Here is a 20,145-nt window from a genome sequence, read left to right as displayed (position 1 = left end):
GTTTTCGTATTTTATTCCATACTATCATTTTTCGATTTTCAGAACCAATAATGTCCCAAGAATTCGTTGGTCGCTGGAAGCTCGTTCACTCTGAGAACTTCGAGGAGTACATGAAGGAAGTCGGAGTTGGATTGATCACTCGTAAGGCTGCTGCCAACTTGAAACCAACTTTGGAGATCAAGGTTGAGGGAGATGTCTGGCATTCAAACCAATACTCCACTTTCAAGAACACCACTCTTTCTTTTACTTTGGGAAAGGTAAGCAACTCGGGAAGATTAGAGACATTTAGGGCTTTTTGAGGATCTGACAATTTTGGGGATGTTCTCTGAATCAGAGCCATGTAGTGAAACTTTCTAAAATTTCTTGATTTTCGAGAACTCCGTAATGTTTACTTTCGATATGGGTTGATCACTGAAGAAACAGTTGATAACAGCATACTCGTTTTTAGTCGAAACCATAAATCAGTGATTAGTGACTGAAATAGAAATTTCAGAGAAAGACAAATACTCTTTTTCTGAAATTTCTGTATTCCCGAAACAGGGAATCTCCCACAAAATCATTAATTTCCAGGAATTCGACGAGACCACTCCAGATGGTCGTACCGTCCAATCGGTCGTCAATTTCGAGAACGGAAAGTTCGTTCACACCCAGAAGAAGGACGGAAAGGTCGAGTCAGTCATCACTCGTTGGCTCGATGGAGAGAAGCTCATCACCACTCTTCAAGCTGGATCCGTTGTCTCTCGTCGTGAATACGTCAGAGAATAAAATATTCCCCCTTCTGACAAAAAAGAGCTTCTCATCTAAATTTTCTAAATTGTGATTTATATTCTGAATTTGTAAACTATTTCACTAATGATTGATTCGAGTAATAAATATTGTATTGAAATCAAAATTTTTCAGCTTCAGAACAAAGTTCTAATTATACGGAATCACATTTATTGAAAACTTGGCAAACATGAACATTTTAGAATACGGAAAGAAAATAGAAAACGAAAAGATGAACATTTCAATATAGCTTTACTGATGTTAAACAGTTCAGTCCGGCTTGTTTTGAACATTTTAATCTTATTTTTTGCCTTTCCGAAGTTATGTAATATGAGAATGAGTCAGATCGCAATGCAAAAGTCTTCCGAAAGAGCTTCCGATAATCATTTGATCGTCTGTGTATACTATAGCAGAACTTGCTGAAATCGTTGCTCCATCATTCGCATACGGCTCAGTTGTGACCCACGAGCTTCCTTCTTCCTGAATTTTTTTGTGATTTTTGGCTTTTTGACGCTTTCTTTTGGTGAGTATTTCGAAAGTATTGAGTCTCTTTTTAGATAAGAAAACGTGGAAAATGGTTGAAAATGATAAGAAAATGTTGATGAAAGCGAGAAATATGTTTATGAGGACAAAGTGTTTGGTTAGCATAATTTGACAGGTTTTATGATGGGAAGCAATAAAATAATTGCATAATTTGTTGATGATAAGATGAAATAATAGTAAAATGTTCAAAAACTTGAATACGCAGGCAAAATCCCAAGAATTATTCAACTAGGAGATGTAATTTTTTTGTCAAAGTTCTGTTTTTTCACGCCCATAACTGAAATTGTTTTTCATATTGGAATCATTCGAGTGGCTAGAGAACCACAAGTTTATGTCTGAAGTATCTCATTGGAAATTTCAAAACAAAGAAAACTGAAATTATGTTTCTTTAAATAGACCTCTCAACAATTATATTTCGTCAGTCATTCATTGGGCATTTTCAGCATGAAATCCAATATATTTTTCCTAATTCTTCTGGTACTTATTATTCAATATCTAGTTTCATTTGTTGAATCTACAAAATTCTTTCCTTATATTTACGCTGGAGGCGCACCTGTTCAAGAAGAAAAACTACCGTATTACTATCCGATTTCTGGATAAGAATTGAACATATTTTGATGAGTTGTGAATAAATACTACAATTCTTGCTCTTATTTGACTCATAGATTCTAGTTTTATCAGAGATAACACTCATAAAAATAATTATTTTTGTTATAAACTGCGCCTTCACTCACCTGTATTCTGATTCTCAAAATCTGGCTTGAAGAATGAACATTCTTTTTCTCTGGATGTGTGTAATGCCATGCAGATTCATGAAGAACTGGATGGGCAGCAACCCAAACATCTCCTGTTTTCGATTCAACGAATATTCCAATCGGAGATGTCAATAACATCATTTCATACATCAGCTCAAGTGTCATATCTTTGGCCACTTTATATGCGAACAGGGACTGAAAATGACTCATTGAAATATCTGAAACTATGAAATAATAATTTTACCTCTCTGATCAAAGATCCAACATAAAGAATCCTTCTCTTTGAATCATATCCAATTCCAGTTGGCGCATTCACACTCGGAGCACCGATTGCCAGTTTAGATCCATCATAATAGTACACAACTCCTTGACCAGTCTGAAACTTCTTCTGTGTAATGTTGATTTTCTTATTAATCTCACCTGTAATGCAAATTCAACAACTTGAGCCCATCCTCTTCCAAATGCTGCCATATTCGTAAAGAAGATTCTATCGGGTCCAACAACCGAAAGATCTTGAAGACTAGTGAAAGATGAGTCACAAATTGATTTTCTGTAGTTCAATTTAGTGTTGTCAACTTGGAAGAAATGAATACATTGATGATCTGGATGAGCATTTATCACATAAAGAAGAACACGACCATTTGATGAGGAATATGAATCAATTCCAGTTGGAATAAACAGATTCTATAATAGAAAGTATAGTTTTTGTGTTGTATCAAAAGAAGAACACATTTCTTTTGCGAGTAATGCTAACCTGATATTCATAACCATTCCAATTAATTGACATTTCAACCAGATCATACATTTCTTGTTGACTTCTTCCATCACTTCGATTTGAATTATAGAATGATATTCCCGTGTTTGTCGTTAAATTATGAGATTTTCCGTATCCAAAAGTGATATAAACTCGTTTCTGGGAGTCCACATACGTCAGTCCAGCGGTACCTTTGTCTGAAATTTAATAGAACTTGATTGAGAGAAATGAAGATTTCATTTTTCACTAGTCAGACTTACACTTTTCGGTTAACACTCGACATGGTCCAGGTGTATGGTTGTAGATCCGTTTATTCAGATCCAGTACAATTCTGAAATCAATAAATTCTCAAAATATGAAGACACTCAGCAACTGACTATGAGTGTAAAAAAGACCAAATGGAGATACTGGAAACTTAAAGAAAACTCACAAAACTCTCAGAACAAAACATGAAACCATCGCGAATAAAACCCAAAAAACCAATCGATGCATGAAATGGAGAAACGAGGATTGACTCCCCATTTTGGCTGAAAATTTAATAGACTTGATTTTCAGTAGAACAAAATTTTAAAAAAATTGGGACAACTCGAGAATATGCAACTACAACAGTGAAAATTTAAAAAAAGAAAAAAGAGAAGAAACACAAGTAATATTCACGATTTTGTTTTCTGGAGAAGAACGGAAAATTATTTTGCTTTAAATATTAAACGTGAGTTTTCGAATTGAAAAAATCCATTCCAACATAATCATTCTTTTGAATCTTCGGACAATTACTAACTGAAACAAAAACAGAACTCGTAAGTTGAAATCCTCAATATCTCGAAACACTTTTAATTTTCAGGAGACAATGTTGGATTCTTGGAGAAAGCGAAACGCCGAGAAAGAAGAGGAAAGAGAAGAAGTTGTGGCTAAAAAATCGAAAACGACGGAGAAGAAAATAGAAGAATTGAAAGTAAAATTAAAGGGTGTCGAGAAGAGTTTGGATGAAACTTGTAACAATATTACGAATACAATAAGAGAGAATTCAATGATGAGACAGAGAGTTCATATGTCATTTCGGAATTCAAGAAGGGCAGTTCAGATGAAGAAAGAGCTGACTGTTCAGGTGAAGAAAACTGCCAGACTGGATGAGACTCAGAAGTTGAAAATTGAAAAAATGGAAAGAAAACTTGATAATTTCAAAGAACAAGATGAAGTTTACACGGAAGCGAGGGAGAAAACAGTAGAAAATAGAGAGAAATGGATGGAACAACTCGATAATATTCAGAATAATGACGACGAGACGAGTGAAGAACCACCGTCATGGAAAACTTGTGAAATCTGTGCATCTCCATTTGAAAAACTAAATGGACGAATTCCACGTGTTTTGAGTGAGTAAAAATGATGCTTCTGCTAATTAAAACTTCTTTTTTCTAGAATGCGGTCATACGATCTGTACTGATTGTGCTGAACATTTCATCCAAAACGGATTTGTTCGCTGTCCGTATGATCGCCAAATCTTCAAAATCGAAAACGGAGGAATCTATGGATTACCGACAAATCGAGTCTTATTGAACATGTGAAAAAAGAGTCTTTAAATAAAATAATAATTGGTTTATTCGTTTTTGTTATAGGTTTGCGGATGAGTTTCGTTTGTTATACAATTTGGGATACTGTAGTAATCCAAACAGACTGAACACTCTACCATGCCTTGAACTTTCTTTTTAACTAGAACCCAGTGGATACTTGAATGAATATCATATATTGGAATGAACAATAATCGAAACTTTTCGTTTAGATAGTTTAATGCTCTCACTGATAATATCTGAAACTGTGAAAGTATGTTCAATAAATAACAAACTGTGATTTTGAAATTTGAAAAACAGTGTTTTCACGGAATTTGAAACAATGAAGTTTCTCCTTATTATGAAAGCAAAGTGCGACCTCCTTGGAAACGGAATCGAGGGACCCTCTGGCAGATGGCCAGTGGAAGAAAGAACTAGAGAGTATTGAAAAGGAAGAGACGCAGATATGGAGAGACATTTAGTTGAATGAAATGAGCCTTTCTTTTCCTTTTCCTTCCGCTCTCTAACCCGTTCTCTTTCTTTCTTTTGACAAAGCCTTCTGGTCCACCAACAGCTTCTCGCGCATTTTTAATGGCTTCACTCCGGTTGGTTCAATAAAACAATAATTAGAGATAATTGGATAGAGAACGCAATTTGACCTTTTCTTGTTGATGGAGCATAGACTGCAGATGTTCTTAATGCTCTTGAACTTCTTGAACCTGCAAGTTTATTTCAGCAATTTTTCAGAATATTTATCCCGACATCAAATTTGAGTCAAAATGCATCTTTCTTCAGAACATTTTTACTGATGAAAACATGATCATAAGTAGCTTTCAGCTTTTCTGAATTTTTCCGAATTTGATGCATCCGTGTTTCATTCTCGAATTATCAACAGAGCGTATTTTCATCGACGCCACGTTTCCAATTTTTTCCCAAATTTCTTTAGTTTCGTGCTTTCCCAGCCTTCCCCAGCGAAAAATTCATAAACATCAAACTGTTTTTCAGACCGTGCTCCATCCGATCGAAACCGCATGAAAGAACGAGAAGAAATCTCATCACATCGGTTTAGGAAACGAAAAACTGAGAAAAGTGAGTTGTTTTTCCCCTTAATTTCAGAAAAAAGGCTTCAAATGACGATGTTCAATAAGAATATAAATTTTGGAAACTTTGAAAACCGAAGTTTTATCCGTTTTAATCGGATAGTTTCAGTGGTCAATAAAATCGTACTTGCCTCCATGATCACTGATATTTCCATAATTCCTTTTAATTTATTCGAGTACCCCATATTTACGAGTCCATTTCCCTGCACCAAGTGATGACAAATCGAAATGTGTCTTGATTCAGTTTCCGTTTCGTCTCATTCACCTTCAAAACAGAAAAATGTTTATTTCAAACGGAAATGTTTGAAATTTGAGACATTTGGCGAGGTGGGTGGAGAGAACCGAAGAATCCAGAACTTGCAAAGTGAGCAAGTTATTTCTCGATTCTGACAGAAAATTTTGTAGTTTTGATGCAATAAAATTTGTATTTTTCTCTGTGAACACCGGTAGATCCTTCCTGTTACGTTCACCAGAGTTCTATTCTGTCGGTTAAAATGTATTTTCTTCGTTGCCTTTCTCTGTTGATTTCAAGAAACTGTCGACACAGTTTCAAAATAAGTTATGAACAAACTATTTCCTTTCTGTTGACATTAAAAAATCTTCGACCACACCACATTTCCAATAACATAGTTGAAAAACAAGGCTTCTAGCTCACAGCTCACAGCACATATTCATAAATATAGTCAGAGCTCTCCACCTGCTCATGGTCAACACCTCATCTCTCTCTCTCCCTACTTCTGACTTCTCTATTTCTCTACTTTTTACTGTGTCTACAGTTAAACACACACTTTGTAAATATAAAAAAGCGAAGAGACAAGACCGCCATGTCGCCTCTCACTTTGCCTCATAAAATCATAACTTTTTCTTAGTTCTCGAGACAATAAAAACAATAAAAATGTGAAAAATTCGAAGTATTCTTCCATAAGGTTTTTATTTCTCTGAATCTGACTCCTTTCAATTTCCAAACTTGTTTGAAAATTTTCGAGGTAGTAAAAAAAATAGAACATGTGGTTTGTAATATTTAATTTTATCAGTGGAGTTGTCTCCCTTATCATAAGGAAATGATGCTGGTTTTTTTAATAATAAAAAGTTTAAACTGAAAAGTTACAGTTTTATAGGATCCGGAGGTGGATATTCTTCTTATTTCATTTTGCTAGATAGCCGCCCAGAGGTGGTCGTTTCAGATATTTCCTTTCTTGTTCTAACATTCGAATCTATCAATTTATTTTTTCACGATTACCTATTTTCTTGAATTGCGGCGTTTCGACGATTCGTTCTTTTTTCCTTGCGAACGATCAAAATGACATGATATCTATCAAGAATGTCATATCTCTCTCTCAGAAAATCGAACAAAAAGTCGACGTCTACTTTCCACTTATCAATTCGTATCATTTCTTTCTGAATTCATCATAACAAATTACTAAACTGTTTTTAACTCTGTATTACATAGTTTATAAGAAAGTCTCTCTCAATATGAATTTCAGGAAGAGAATGTCGGCAAGTATAGGAATGGCTGCTTGTGCCGTTTCATCCGTCTTCTTTGGTTCCATGTTTGTCCCAATAAAATCTTATGATTCGAGAGATGGTAATCAAAAAACCTCGAAAAGTACCTGATCGATGATATTTCCAGGTATCTTCGCACAATGGATGATGTCAATTGCCATTCTTCTCGTCGGTTTTGTTGTTTTCGCATACACCGGATTTTCTGGATTTTATCCACTTGCTATGTTGGGTGGAGCTTCTTGGTGTATCGGTCAGTTCAAAACAATAAATTTAATTTAAAATCAAGTTTGTTGACATAAATAATTTTCTTTAGGAAACGCGACAGCTATTCCAATCATCTCTCGCCTCGGACTCGCCGTATCAATCCTCGTCTGGAACACTTCTAATTGTTTGACTGGATGGGCTGGTGGTCGATTCGGTTTATTCGGAATGAAAGCACAAGTGCCCGCATCACCATTTCTCAATTATCTCGGACTTGTTTTTGTTGTTATCGGTGGTTCGATATTCGCACAAGTTAGATCAGAGCCTTCAGCTCCGGTTGCTAAAAAAACTAGTCGAGCATCATTTGATATGGAGACTATGAACTTTGAAGAAAAGAAAGCATTAAATACGGGAGAGTCTTCGGACGATGGCGTCGCTGATATCGAAGTTTTGAGACCAACAAAGGACTTAAATTCTGGATCGCAAAGACTGTTGTAAGTTCATACTATCTATATCCCTGAAAAAGTTTCATATTTTATAGTGCCTTCATAGCCGCATTAATAGCCGGAGTCTTCTACGGAATGACATTTGTACCAGTGATTAGAATGATCGACAATCCTGAAACGTGAGTGTTCAAAATAAAACTACTTCACTAATTCATGTTATTTCAGATATAAGGGATTCCCAACTGATGGACTTTCTTACGTGTTCTCTCATTACTTTGGAATTTTCATCACATCGACAATAATCTTTGTCCTTTATTCTATCTTCAGGTAGCTCTATTTAAGATTTAGTATGTCTGGAAATACAGGCTATTAGACATTGAAATTATTAATTTGAAGAACAGTAACACAGGAGTCACTGAAATGATCAATATAATTCAAGTTTTCAGAAGAAATGAACCGTATGCTCCACCGAATCTCTTTCTTCCCGGAATGGCTGCTGGATGTCTTTGGGCAATCGCTCAAACATCGTTTTTCGTCGCCAATCAACATTTATCTCAAACTGTCACATTCCCAATAATTTCTCAAATGCCTGGATGTATTGCCGCTGCTTGGAGTATCTTCTATTACCGTGAAATTCGTGGAAAGAAGAACTTCATGCTTCTGGGGGCTGCCATGTCAATCACTATCACTGGTGCTGTTTTAGTTGGATTGTCTAAAAATATCACATTCTAGATTTTTAAATTTCTCTTTTATAGCTTAGTTGTTCAAACCATGTTCTTTGCCTGTGATGCTTACAAACGCCTTCCTGTTTTACCATTTGGCCCTGTATAATTTTCATTCTTTCATCAGTTGTTTTTGTTTCGGGTTGAAAACCAAATAACAGTAAAAATAATATTATTAAAACTGGAAAATATATTTATACAAAAATTGATTACAAAGAAGTAACATTTCGAAATTAAGTCTGAAAAATCGGGATAAATGAAACTCTTGAGATCGGGAAAAATGGAAAAATAGTTTCATGAACAATTCGTATGGTAACCAGAAGGAATATAGAGAATACATATATTAGATTGTGATGTGAATAGCGATGCGCATAAAGTTTGTTAATTAAAACCGAGGATCGAGTAGTATGAGAGATGAAACATGAAAATTCCGTAAAGGAACACTGAAAAAGACGAGAGGAATGAAGCACAAAAGAAGAGAGACTTTTAAAACATTTTCAATTGTGTCACATGGGTTAAAAGCAGAGATGTCAACAAAGTGACCTCAAATATGTAAAAGATGCAGATAAAACGAGTTATTTGAAAAAAGTACAGTTTCAGCATTTCTTCTTTGCGAGTGGCTCGTCTTCGTTATCAACATTCACACGTTTCCTATTATCAGACAAACCGTCGACTTCTTGAACGTCCATTCGATCTTCCAAAATGTTTCCTTCCAATATATCATACATTTCCTGTTCAGCACGTGCAACTTCAGCTGCCTTCATATTTTTGTAATTATCAAAAGTTGAGAAGAATCCAGCCTTTAAGTCTCTCAAATACTCTGGATCGTCGTGGTGTTCGACAACATAGTTGCACATTACGGGTGGAGTATCATAGGCTCCTGCCGGGAAACTATCATTACATTCAACTGCGTCCAATGATGGCGGCCCTTCCGGCAGAACACATTGAACTGTACAGTTGGAAACACGCATTCCACGGATTGGAATAGGATTCCGATTGACATAGAAAATGCAGACGAAGAAGAAAATGTGTGTTGGTCGGAAGTTATACTCTGGAGTTGCAACTTCGAATGGAATAAACTTTCCAAGCTCTGAAAATACGGTAATTGTCTCTTCGTTTACGATATATTTTCGTTTTAAATTCTTATGCATGGGCTGGAAGTCTCGAAACTCACTTTCATCGTCTCCCTTTTTGAATGCAATTGACGCTTCCGATCGGAAAGTTGATCCTTTCGAGTTTCCTACTTCTACAATCATTCGTGCAAGTCCATAGTCTCCTTTCGGGCAAGCAACCAATCCACGGAACACGAATTTAGGGCGGAACAGAGTGAGCACCCAGGACTTAAAAAAGAAAAATCATTCGCTGTTCAAATAGCTTAAGATTTCGAATGCTGATTTTCTTCGAAACCTCAGTTCGCTTTTTTTTCAATTCAATCTACATAACTCCGTTTGCCGTGTTTGACTCACCTGACAAAACATCACGGGGTCGAAGCGACAAACTGGAACATTCATATTTTCGAGAACGAAAATATTGCGAAGATCGTAAGACGAATGACAACCTCCAACGTCTTGAACAGCCGTTACTCCGTGATTTGCGTCGAATGGAAAGTCAACTTCCCTGAATCCATGACGAGTTTTGTCGAACTGAAAAATGAAATGGGTATGCCTGTTTTTCAGAAAGCGTACGGCAACGCTAATGTTAGTGTGTTGATTTTGAACCCCTTTATGAACTTACCACAATTTCGGTTAAATTGAAAGAATATACATTTTTTCTGTATGGGAATAGATTGTTTTCGGACATCCTGTCTAAATACTCCTTTTGTGGAAGGACGCTTGAAAAATGAGTCAACCGAGCATACTCAATGAGGAATCTAGGAGATGTGATAAAAAGTCTGAGGCTGGCATTTTTCTGAAAATATCAATATTTGTTTCTAATTAGAAATAAAAACTCTTACCTCTGCTTTCGCTCTGATAAACTCTTTGTCAAGAAGTATGAATTGTTGAACGACTGATTGGAAGAGTGTATCGTCCATATCCAAACGGAATTCATTATTTCTAGCATCAGGAGGTATTACCAAATCACCCGCCATTTTCGATTGAGTTTTATCTGAAAATGTTGAATTTAATTGGAATTCGATTGCCAAAATGATGCGATCAATGCGAAATATGAATGAAAGAGCAGATAGGCGGAACTGGTTAACCAGCTAAAAAGGAAGCGTTAGATCTGAGAAGAATAACTTCGCTGATATACAAAGACGAGATAAATAATATATCAGAAAGAGAGAGCGTTTGAAAATAATATTCATTTCAAGGTGAACTGTGTCCACGTCTCTGAAATTTTATAGATTAAAAGAGAACGAGTGGTGACGAGAGCGCGCGAGACACAGACTACGAGAGGAGAGCGAGAAGTGCGGGAAGAGATGAGACGCAGACTATTTTGGAGAGAACAGCGATAGATTTTTGAATGTTAGTTGTGTGCGCACATCTTCATTACAATTTCCTAGAAAGATATTTAATCGATGGTTTTGAGGCAGCTGTCTGCATGAAAAAATCAATTATCGCGCGAATTATCGATCGAGAAGATCCCTCTGTCATGAATTGCATCGATTTTTGCCGTGTAAAATCGTTCAGAAAATCTAGTTTTGGATAAGAAGAGCATTTGAAACGAAACGAATTTGAGCTAAAACGTGATTGAAGAAAAATACTTTTACACCAAAAAAAATTCAGTGTTTAAAGCGATGATCGAGGATTACAACTTTTCTATAACAGGAATTCCTAGGAACTACATGTTCTTTCTACAAACCCGCAGAAAGGAAATTCAAGAATAAAACAGTCATTACAAAATGGAAAGAACTGAAGTCATTGAAAACCGAGAAATGAAAAGAGCAGATGACATGTTACACTCATCCTACGAGAGACCCGAGTCACACATTGAACGGAACGCGATGGCCCGCGTAGCGGTCTCAGATGGTATCTGTTGATTCAGTAGAGCATGGTTGTATGACAGTAATCCACGGAAACGAGGCGATGAGAGCAGTACATTACGATAGTTTGTTCAGTTTTTTCATGTGGAATACTTACTTTATTGATCATACCAAAACATATTACAATGACAATGAGAATGAAATACAATTGGTCGGGCGGCTGGGGCGAAAGATAAGAATACGAAATTTTGAAAGGGAGTGAGAAAAGTTGAGAATTGCTCAATGATAAAGCGCTCGATTATGATCATGATTATGGTGGGAGAGATAAACAGAGGAATGACGATGAGATTACTGTAGTGACAGTAATCGAATTAAGCAATTGTCATTTGAGTTGGCTTGCGGAAGAAGCAGTACCAGATGGCGTGGATGTATGATGGAATCATGAAGAAGAAGACGAGGATCAGAGAGATGAAAACGTGCATATTGCATTCGTTTGCATGGACGGCGACGGCTGCTGGCTGAAAAATCAGAATTTGTTTGAAATCTCTGCTGTTCATAAAAATGATCGTGCATCTCGCTATCAGTTTCCTGTTCCAAACTTTTACGGTACTGGTTTAAGTTTCTCTTCATGATTTTCTTTTTGTTCTTGAATCAAAAATCAGCCTAATGTCTTCTGATCACCTGACAAATATCAGCATCATTTTCAGCTATTTTGAGAAATTCGTAAAAACTAAAAGTCTATGCATGATAGAGCTGATCTGCTTATTGAACCACAAGAAGGTTTTGTGTACTTGTTGGTTAACTAAGCTGGGATTTGGGATACAGGAAACTCGTGATTGGGATTCGTTTGAAGATGAACTTTTGAATGTTTTCTGGAGATGTTATTAGAAATCCACTGCAGCGTGATGAGTGTTAGTGCAATTTGTTGCTTACTGGGAAGATGATGATGAGAATGATGAGAAGAGCCAACTTGATCATTTCATCGCGACGATTCGATTCAATGACGAAGACACGTCCCTCTTCTGGAGCATCAGCTGGAACATTGACAGTCATCTTTTCCTCGGCCATTCTGGATTTCGCTGGTTTTGTTGTAGTGTTTGATCTGGAAGATTGAAATTCGAGAAATCAGCAGAAAAAAGGGAAATATGATAAGAAACGCAATTTGATTGATTCAGAAAAAAAACGATGATCTGACTAGTGAGAAGGTGAAACGCTGAAAGTGGTGGAACTGGAACATGGAAAGAAACGCCTGGACATTTACATTGAACTTGCGAAGAATTCATTGTTTCCAGAATTCCCCCTCACAATCAGACCCAGAACAGAAGCACCAACACATTTTGAGGTGCGAAATAAGAAAAAGAGAGAAGAAAAAGAAGAAGGCGTGATCAGTTGCCCTGGTGATAAGATGATAATGGAGACGTTGGCGGAGAGAGCTCACGGAGCAACAGATTAAAAAAAGAGAAGGAGCTGAAGCAGAAGAAAAGAATATTTTTCTCCGTCTCAAAATCTCTCAACTCATCATTAATACGTCAAAAGTCTATATCCTTATATAGGAGAATCGAAGTATAATGTCAATGGAGATTGAGAAACAAAATGGAAAGAAAGAAGAGGTTTGAGAGGCGCAGAGAAAATGGAATAGGGATTTGTTTCAGATTTGTGTATGGAAAAGAAGAAGATGAAAACGAAAAAAAAATGGAAAAGAAAAAAGAAATTGAATTTGAAGGTTGACATTTAATTGAGTAAGAGGGGCCAACACTGGAATTATTTCAATCAATTCTGAATCACAAGGCTTCTTTCAGAAGGCTCTTGACGAATATCTTGAGAAACGAAAACACATGGAATTGTCAGTTCAATGTCAAGTTTTGATCTATTGAAGTAATGAAAAGGTTATAGTTGCTCAATCAATTTCTAACTCAAAAGATAAGTGAAAAGGTCTCATCAAAAGTCAATAAAATAATTTTGAAAAACATTGTCCAGATGACGTGTAACCAGGTATACACCTCCAAAAAGAGAGAATTCGAAAACAAGAGAAATTGTGATAGGAGAGAAAAAGAGATGGTGAAAAAAGAATGAAAATATTGTGGATTCGAAATGTGAAAATGAATATTTATGGGGTCTCTCACTCTCTTTTTTGTGCAAAATGGGTCATAGAGAGGTGGAAAGAAGGGTATTGAAAGGAAAGGTGAGAAGGTGGGAATAATAGAAATGAGAATATATTTCGAAATGAGAAAAAGTTGGTTTCGAAATACATATTATTGTTTCGAAAAAAGGCAATAACAGAGAGAGTGGGAGAAAGGAAGGGATTGTTGTTTTTGGTCGATGAGCTAAGAACTTTAGTTTCTGTTGTTTGGAAAGAAACATGTGTGTGCCATACTTTGACCTAGTACAAAATTTGGGTGTTTAGTGGAGAATGTGATTTTTTGGATGACCAGAAATGCCTAGTTTGAAAAACTGAAATGTAGGACATCCAGACAAACATAGATGAGAACAGATGTCCTAACAAAAAATATTTTCAGTACGAAAAAGGATTACTGTAGTTTGGTGCCTGGATAGCGGAAAAACGCGCCTTCTCCCAACTTTCTGTTTCCAAAACTTTAAACAAGAACACCAATTTTTCTTTTTCTTTATCTCGGTCAAAAGACAGAAAATAGAAAAAAGAGAACAAGAAGCAGCACACACAAAAATGAAACATGTGTTTGCAGCAACAACCGAAACGATGAACGATCAGACAAACAAAAGTGAGAAAAAGAGGAAAAGAAGAGAGGACACAGGTGGTTCGCGATGGAAGCATTGTGCGTTCGCGCGGTGTCGAATATGGGAGTCATAGGAAACTTATGTGCTAGTTATATGCCTGGTATATGGAAGCATGTGGTGCAGCGGGAAGCATATATGACCCACGCGCGATCCGTGTTATTCTTGCGGTTCATCATGTCTACCGACAGCTCGTGCGATGCCCTCGCCTACTAATTCAACCCATTATAACGTGTTGCTACTTTGCTATTCCATTCCGAGTCTGTTCAGCTCTATTCTTTATGACATATTCATTTTCTCCGTTTTCAATTTTCATTGAAAACAAATTACGACTATACTTTCAGTAACAAAAACACGAACAGTTTTCGAGAAAGCACAGAAAGCTATAACTTTTTTTTCGTTGTTTTTTTCTTTTATTCCATTTCTTACCAAAAAAACAGAAATGAATCAAAAAAGTTTCAATCACCTAATCAACGAAATGAATGTTTTCCGAAAACCGTATAACACAGTGATGAGCTTCTTACTTTTCTTACTTCGTCTTGACAAAAACTTACCGTCTTACCTTTTTCCATCTAAAAATAATTATTATAGCCAATCCGAAGTAAGAAAAATAAAGACGCTCTTACTTTCATGGAATAAGATAACTTTATCATTTCATTTCATTTAGCTTTTCCTAAAAAATCGCGATTCAGCTTGAAAATTAAAATTATACTTTTCGGACATTAATTAAAAATTAATTTTTATTTAGTCGTAATTTGTTTTCAGCAAAATTTGACAAAAAGTGCATGAAAATCTTCAAAAACGGAGAAAATTATGAAAATGTCTTTGAAAAAAATGCAGTTTCAATTACGATAAACAACACGCCATGGTGTAATGGCGGAGTGTCGTTGCAAGTTTCAGGTTTACGGTAAAAACATGGATCCTATATGCGAGCTATATGGAAGCACGCAGGATCCGTGCCACAAGCATCACGCCTCGAAGCATATCACTTCCGCGCGCAAAGCACATCGTTTTATGCGAGCACATGGGAGGTTATATGCTTCCATTTTGAATATGCCCCATATAGCATCCATCGCGAACCACCTGTGGAATAAGAAGAATAAGAATGAATCATCAAATAGTACTAGAAGAAGAAAAAACAAGAAGAATCATCTAGAAGAATAGGAGAAAAGAAGAATAAAACGAACACGGAAAGTAATGAGTCAGATGGTTTGATTCACGGGGATTACTTGTATTTTATGAGATAACCAGCCTGTCACCCCCGCCTTCGGCGGTTGAGCCGGCTGGTTTCTCTTTATTCACGTGGTCATTGACTTTCGAATGTGCCCGCATGGCCGAGTGGTCTAAAGCGGCGGTCGTGTCAAAAACATGCTAGTTCGGTTTTGCCCGCTGGCTCAGTTTCTCTTCTCTTTCCGAACACAGGTGGTTCGCGATGGATGCTATATGGGGCATATTCAAAATGGAAGCATATAACCTCCCATGTGCTCGCATAAAACGATGTGCTTTGCGCGCGGAAGTGATATGCTTCGAGGCGTGATGCTTGTGGCACGGATCCTGCGTGCTTCCATATAGCTCGCATATAGGATCCATGAAAGTAAGAGCGTCTTTATTTTTCTTACTTCGGATTGGCTATAATAATTATTTTTAGATGGAAAAAGGTAAGACGGTAAGTTTTTGTCAAGACGAAGTAAGAAAAGTAAGAAGCTCATCACTGTGTTATACGGTTTTCGGAAAACATTCATTTCGTTGATTAGGTGATTGAAACTTTTTTGATTCATTTCTGTTTTTTTGGTAAGAAATGGAATAAAAGAAAAAAACAACGAAAAAAAAGTTATAGCTTTCTGTGCTTTCTCGAAAACTGTTCGTGTTTTTGTTACTGAAAGTATAGTCGTAATTTGTTTTCAATGAAAATTGAAAACGGAGAAAATGAATATGTCATAAAGAATAGAGCTGAACAGACTCGGAATGGAATAGCAAAGTAGCAACACGTTATAATGGGTTGAATTAGTAGGCGAGGGCATCGCACGAGCTGTCGGTAGACATGATGAACCGCAAGAATAACACGGATCGCGCGTGGGTCATATATGCTTCCCGCTGCACCACATGCTTCCATATACCAGGCATATAACTAGCACATAAGTTTCCTATGACTCCCATATTCGACACCGCGCGAACGCACAATGCTTCCATCGCGAACCACCTGTGAAATCGTTGCGGACAGTGCCTCAGACAACGCCCACTTGTCTTTTATATATAAGAATGATGAATCTGGTATTTATAGAAACACTTAGCTTGAACGGCTAATTGTAAGAAGTCTGTGTGATACGTTTTCAGATGTTCCTCTGTCCATCAATGTTTCGGAGCTATTCCTAGACCAAGATCCTGATTTAGTACTCAATTCTCAGCAGAAAAACTGTTTTTCCTTTTGTACTTTTTCATTTTCTATTTTGTTTTTTTCACAGTCGTGCCACGTCACCTGCTATATAATTCAAATGCAAATATTGACCGATTCGTTTTCTTTTGAAAAAATAAATACAGTTTCATAAACAATTTTGATTGAATTGAAGGCAGGAAATATATTGAAAGTTGAAATGAAAAGTGAGTGCTTTCACAGGTTGTCATATTCAAAAAACTGTCACTTTGAATTTCGAATTTCGAATTTTGAAAAATGTGAGAGAAGAAGGGAAAAAGGAAAGAGACTCAAAAGATCCAGATGACAGTTTTTGAGGTTTCAAAAAGAAGAAAATGAATTCTGATTAGAGTTAATTGATGTATTGAAAATAGGGATTCGAATGACAATTCGAAATAAAAGATTTGAAAACTATGAGGATATAATCAGTGAATTCGAAAATATGTGACAAACATGTAGCTCAACTTGTTACCTTTTTACGGTAGAACCTTGAACCGAGGACACGGATACCGAATTCTCAAATACAATATTGCTTCATAAGCGTATCCTTCCTCAAACCATATTGTACTTCCCTGATGAACAAGCCAGCGATTAACAAACCGTCGAATGGTATTGAAAGAGAAGTCAACAACTCAGTTACTGTAGTTACATTTAAACGGATAAAACGATTACATATTTTGAAAACATACCAGAAAAAAGTAGGTTGAAACAAAACAAAAGAGAAGAAATACAAGGAATACGAATGAGAATAAAAACGAAATATGCAATGCAAATGGCGGTGGATGTTGTCTTCCGACACAGGCTGACCTTTCTCTATTTCTCCTCACTTGACAAGGTCATTTCACAGGATTCGAATTACGAAATATTACCTCGGAAGAAAGGTCTCCAAGGAAGAAAAAGAGAGAAATGACTCATTCTCTGTACCTCTTTCGAGTCTCTGGACCCTCTCAAAAGTATTCACTCTCTCGCCGAAGTCTTTATGTTCCGGAGAGGAACTGTCAACAAGCAATGAGGTCAGAGCAGCATTTCGGACACATACTAATTGTGAGGTGGGGTTACTATGGACAGTTTCAAGAGGGAAATGGATTGAATTTCGGTGTGTTTGTGAAGAGACATTTCGAAAAAGTATTTGAACAGTTGTTGAAAAAAGTAATATAAAATAGGTCAGAGGAGGAGAAAGAGGAGGAGAGGACGGATTATATTCGGTCCCTTTTGATGTATTTTATGAACAATACGATCTATTATAATGGATAAGGTTGAAGATACAATAATCTGATGGAATAGATTATCGAACCATTACATTGTAATGCATTCCTTTCTAACAGTAAAATTTGAATCTAATGTGGCGATGGGCATTTGAATCTCAAGATGAAAAATATTTGGAGTAACCGAATTATGTTCTGAAAAAACAAGAGTAATGCAAGTTTTATGAGAACAAAACATCAAATTATGATAACGAATAACAAGATACCACGTATTATTTAACTATCAGCCAAAAGATGCACCTCCTTTTCAAAAATGTGATGTTTGTTCAGCTGAATGAACACAGAATATGGACCAGTAGTATATCTATTCAAAATAGAATAGCTTCATACATGTATGCGACAAAACAATGTTTTGGTGGAATCAAATGCATATGAATATCTGAAAATGTGTTTGTAGTTCGGCTGATGGAGAGCTTCTTTCTCTTTGGATGATAGAGTGGATTCTTTTGAGCATTCAATTTATTAAACAAAAATTGGTTTGAAACAGAAGAATTAATTTCATATTAATAAGAACAAAAAACAGAAAAAACTCAAAAAAATGGAAATTTCCGGTGACGACGTATCAGAGACCTGGGTTTCGGAGTATCTGATTGATGAGAGTATAGTTGGAGGATTGATGAACGAGAGGTGACTGCGGTTGGTTTAGTGTTTCTCTGAAACTGGTTTTTTTTAAATATATATTTGTCTAAATATTTATATACAGTTGTTTTTCGACCTTACCCTTCTGATTCTTATGAAACTCGTATCGCTCTTGTCTCTTTCTCATCCAGTAGAGGTCTGACTGAGGCAAAAAAGCGTCCTCATCGATCTCATTTTGGTTCTTCATCGAAGTATTGAAAAGATGATGAAGAGGAATGGGATCATAGTACTCGTAGTGATACTTGTAGACGAAGTATCTACGAACTGGAACGAAAGTTGGCTGAGAGTTTTGGCTCTGATGAAAATTGTTTTGATTCGGAGCAATTGTCCAGTTTCCGTAAGTTGGAACTGGACGAGATCCCAGTGTCTCGATAATCTTTTGTGGTTGTTTCTGTGGACTGATGTGCGGATCATTGAGAAGTGATCGGAGGAGATTAATGCCCTGAGTTGGAGAGATGTTGGTGTTTGGAGATGACATTTCTGTCTGAAATTATCATTTTCTTAGCAGAAGAAAGGAAGAGGTACAATCCAAAAGCAACAATAAAAACAAAGTAGTTGTCACGATCCAGATCGATTTCAGAGATTTGGACAATACTAAGTTTTTAGAATAGAAGAAGAAGACGTGAGAACGTTCGATTTCTCGTATTACATATTTTGAAAATATTATGGTCTTGTTCAACCGACATTCGAGAGATATTATTCACTGGAATGATTCAAGAGAGAGATCAAAACAATCGTGAGTTCTCACAACAATTAGACGATTATTGTTTTGGTTGAATAAGTGAAAAAACAGACAATTCGAAGTCTGAAAGAAAGAGATTGATTCTCCTTTTGAGTACTCTTCTGACATATCTCAATATTCAAATTGAATTCAAAACTACAATTTTTCTGAAAAAAGAAGACAGAAGTCTCCAAATGAATTGAGAAAAAGAAGAAGTATGAATGACTGGTCACGTTCAAACTCTCTTCAGAAAAGGGCGGGATAAATTCGAAAAATAATAGGAGAGAAATGGATAAGAGATATGTTTTGATGCTTTACTGCATGCGTGTCATAATTAATCAAAACATAGTCAAAAGGTACTTGTCTTTTTCATCTCTTCAATTCAAACACTATATCTGATGATCGAGAATCAGATAAGGCTTTTTCATTATACTTGTGTTAGAACAGAGAGCACGAACTACGAAATGTGTAATAATAGAAAAAGAAGGAAGAGATAGATAGACTTGAAATGAAAAGTGGAATGACTTTGTCTAGAGATTATTGATTTGTTGAAATAGGATTGAAAATGTAATTGACAAAATTCGAAAGAGAAACAGAATTTCGAATTCAAAATTAATGTGTTCCAGAGAATAGTTCTAGTGGGACATCCCCTTTGGTTTAGACCTGCTAAAAATGAATAATCTAAACTTGAAAACGATATGAATGAAATAATACTTATTTCCTCTACCCCTACTTTGACTAGTTTCAAAAAAGTTGTCGGAGAGTCCGTGATTTTCCCAGAGACACATTACGTCATTATTTCTTATGAACTTTTGTGGAGTGTGTATCTTGCAATGAACCAGTGTTTATGAAACGACAGAGAAGAATGAAATTACTCTAAAATAGTGAGCAATCGCTTTATAAACGTATGATATTGGAATTCGTTTCACTTTGAAACGCGATCGCATCGGAGACACAGATCATCAAATTTCAAAAAAGACAATCAAATAGAAACTTCAATTTACTGTCTGATAAAGAGCAATGCATAAAACTTTTTGAAAAAATTGAAAATGAAATCACAAAACCCGAATAATCAAGTTTTTCAAGACACGGAATACTTAAGA

The 20,145-nt window shown here is 36.2% G+C and overlaps 7 protein-coding genes across 7 annotated transcripts; 3 read left to right on the top strand and 4 right to left on the bottom strand.

The window, feature by feature from the left end:
- Positions 1 to 50: 50 nt before the first annotated feature.
- On the top strand, positions 51 to 765 carry GCK72_001829 (uncharacterized protein; the record flags this gene model as incomplete). The annotated part of the gene is made up of 2 exons (XM_003115002.2): positions 51 to 257; positions 571 to 765. 2 exons carry the CDS (start codon positions 51 to 53, stop codon positions 763 to 765), a joined length of 402 nt encoding a protein of 133 aa, XP_003115050.1.
- Positions 766 to 1,086: 321 nt separating this feature from the next.
- GCK72_001828 (uncharacterized protein) lies at positions 1,087 to 3,339 on the bottom strand (the record flags this gene model as incomplete). Its single annotated transcript, XM_053723144.1, has 7 exons — positions 1,087 to 1,245; positions 2,043 to 2,258; positions 2,308 to 2,439; positions 2,484 to 2,747; positions 2,818 to 3,014; positions 3,078 to 3,148; positions 3,248 to 3,339. 7 exons carry the CDS (start codon positions 3,337 to 3,339, stop codon positions 1,087 to 1,089), a joined length of 1,131 nt encoding a protein of 376 aa, XP_053591789.1.
- A 325-nt stretch (positions 3,340 to 3,664) lies between these two features.
- Positions 3,665 to 4,379, top strand: GCK72_001827 (uncharacterized protein; the record flags this gene model as incomplete). The annotated part of the gene is made up of 2 exons (XM_003114663.2): positions 3,665 to 4,187; positions 4,234 to 4,379. 2 exons carry the CDS (start codon positions 3,665 to 3,667, stop codon positions 4,377 to 4,379), a joined length of 669 nt encoding a protein of 222 aa, XP_003114711.2.
- A 2,573-nt stretch (positions 4,380 to 6,952) lies between these two features.
- Positions 6,953 to 8,343, top strand: GCK72_001826 (uncharacterized protein; the record flags this gene model as incomplete). The annotated part of the gene is made up of 6 exons (XM_003114924.2): positions 6,953 to 7,046; positions 7,092 to 7,214; positions 7,278 to 7,659; positions 7,707 to 7,790; positions 7,837 to 7,938; positions 8,058 to 8,343. 6 exons carry the CDS (start codon positions 6,953 to 6,955, stop codon positions 8,341 to 8,343), a joined length of 1,071 nt encoding a protein of 356 aa, XP_003114972.2.
- Positions 8,344 to 8,929: 586 nt separating this feature from the next.
- Positions 8,930 to 10,422, bottom strand: GCK72_001825 (uncharacterized protein; the record flags this gene model as incomplete). Its single annotated transcript, XM_053723143.1, has 5 exons — positions 8,930 to 9,423; positions 9,508 to 9,673; positions 9,800 to 9,976; positions 10,068 to 10,241; positions 10,288 to 10,422. 5 exons carry the CDS (start codon positions 10,420 to 10,422, stop codon positions 8,930 to 8,932), a joined length of 1,146 nt encoding a protein of 381 aa, XP_053591788.1.
- Positions 10,423 to 11,627: 1,205 nt separating this feature from the next.
- GCK72_001824 (uncharacterized protein) lies at positions 11,628 to 12,324 on the bottom strand (the record flags this gene model as incomplete). The annotated part of the gene is made up of 2 exons (XM_003114575.1): positions 11,628 to 11,774; positions 12,190 to 12,324. 2 exons carry the CDS (start codon positions 12,322 to 12,324, stop codon positions 11,628 to 11,630), a joined length of 282 nt encoding a protein of 93 aa, XP_003114623.1.
- A 6,043-nt stretch (positions 12,325 to 18,367) lies between these two features.
- On the bottom strand, positions 18,368 to 18,799 carry GCK72_001823 (uncharacterized protein; the record flags this gene model as incomplete). The annotated part of the gene is made up of 1 exon (XM_003114803.2): positions 18,368 to 18,799. One exon carries the CDS (start codon positions 18,797 to 18,799, stop codon positions 18,368 to 18,370), a length of 432 nt encoding a protein of 143 aa, XP_003114851.2.
- Positions 18,800 to 20,145: the final 1,346 nt, after the last annotated feature.

Source organism: Caenorhabditis remanei, chromosome I, assembly GCF_010183535.1.
Source record: "Caenorhabditis remanei strain PX506 chromosome I, whole genome shotgun sequence".
In the NCBI taxonomy this organism is placed as follows: domain Eukaryota; kingdom Metazoa; phylum Nematoda; class Chromadorea; order Rhabditida; family Rhabditidae; genus Caenorhabditis; species Caenorhabditis remanei.
The sequence above is the reverse complement of the archived record's forward strand: the minus strand, read 5'-3'. Positions and strand labels throughout refer to the sequence as shown.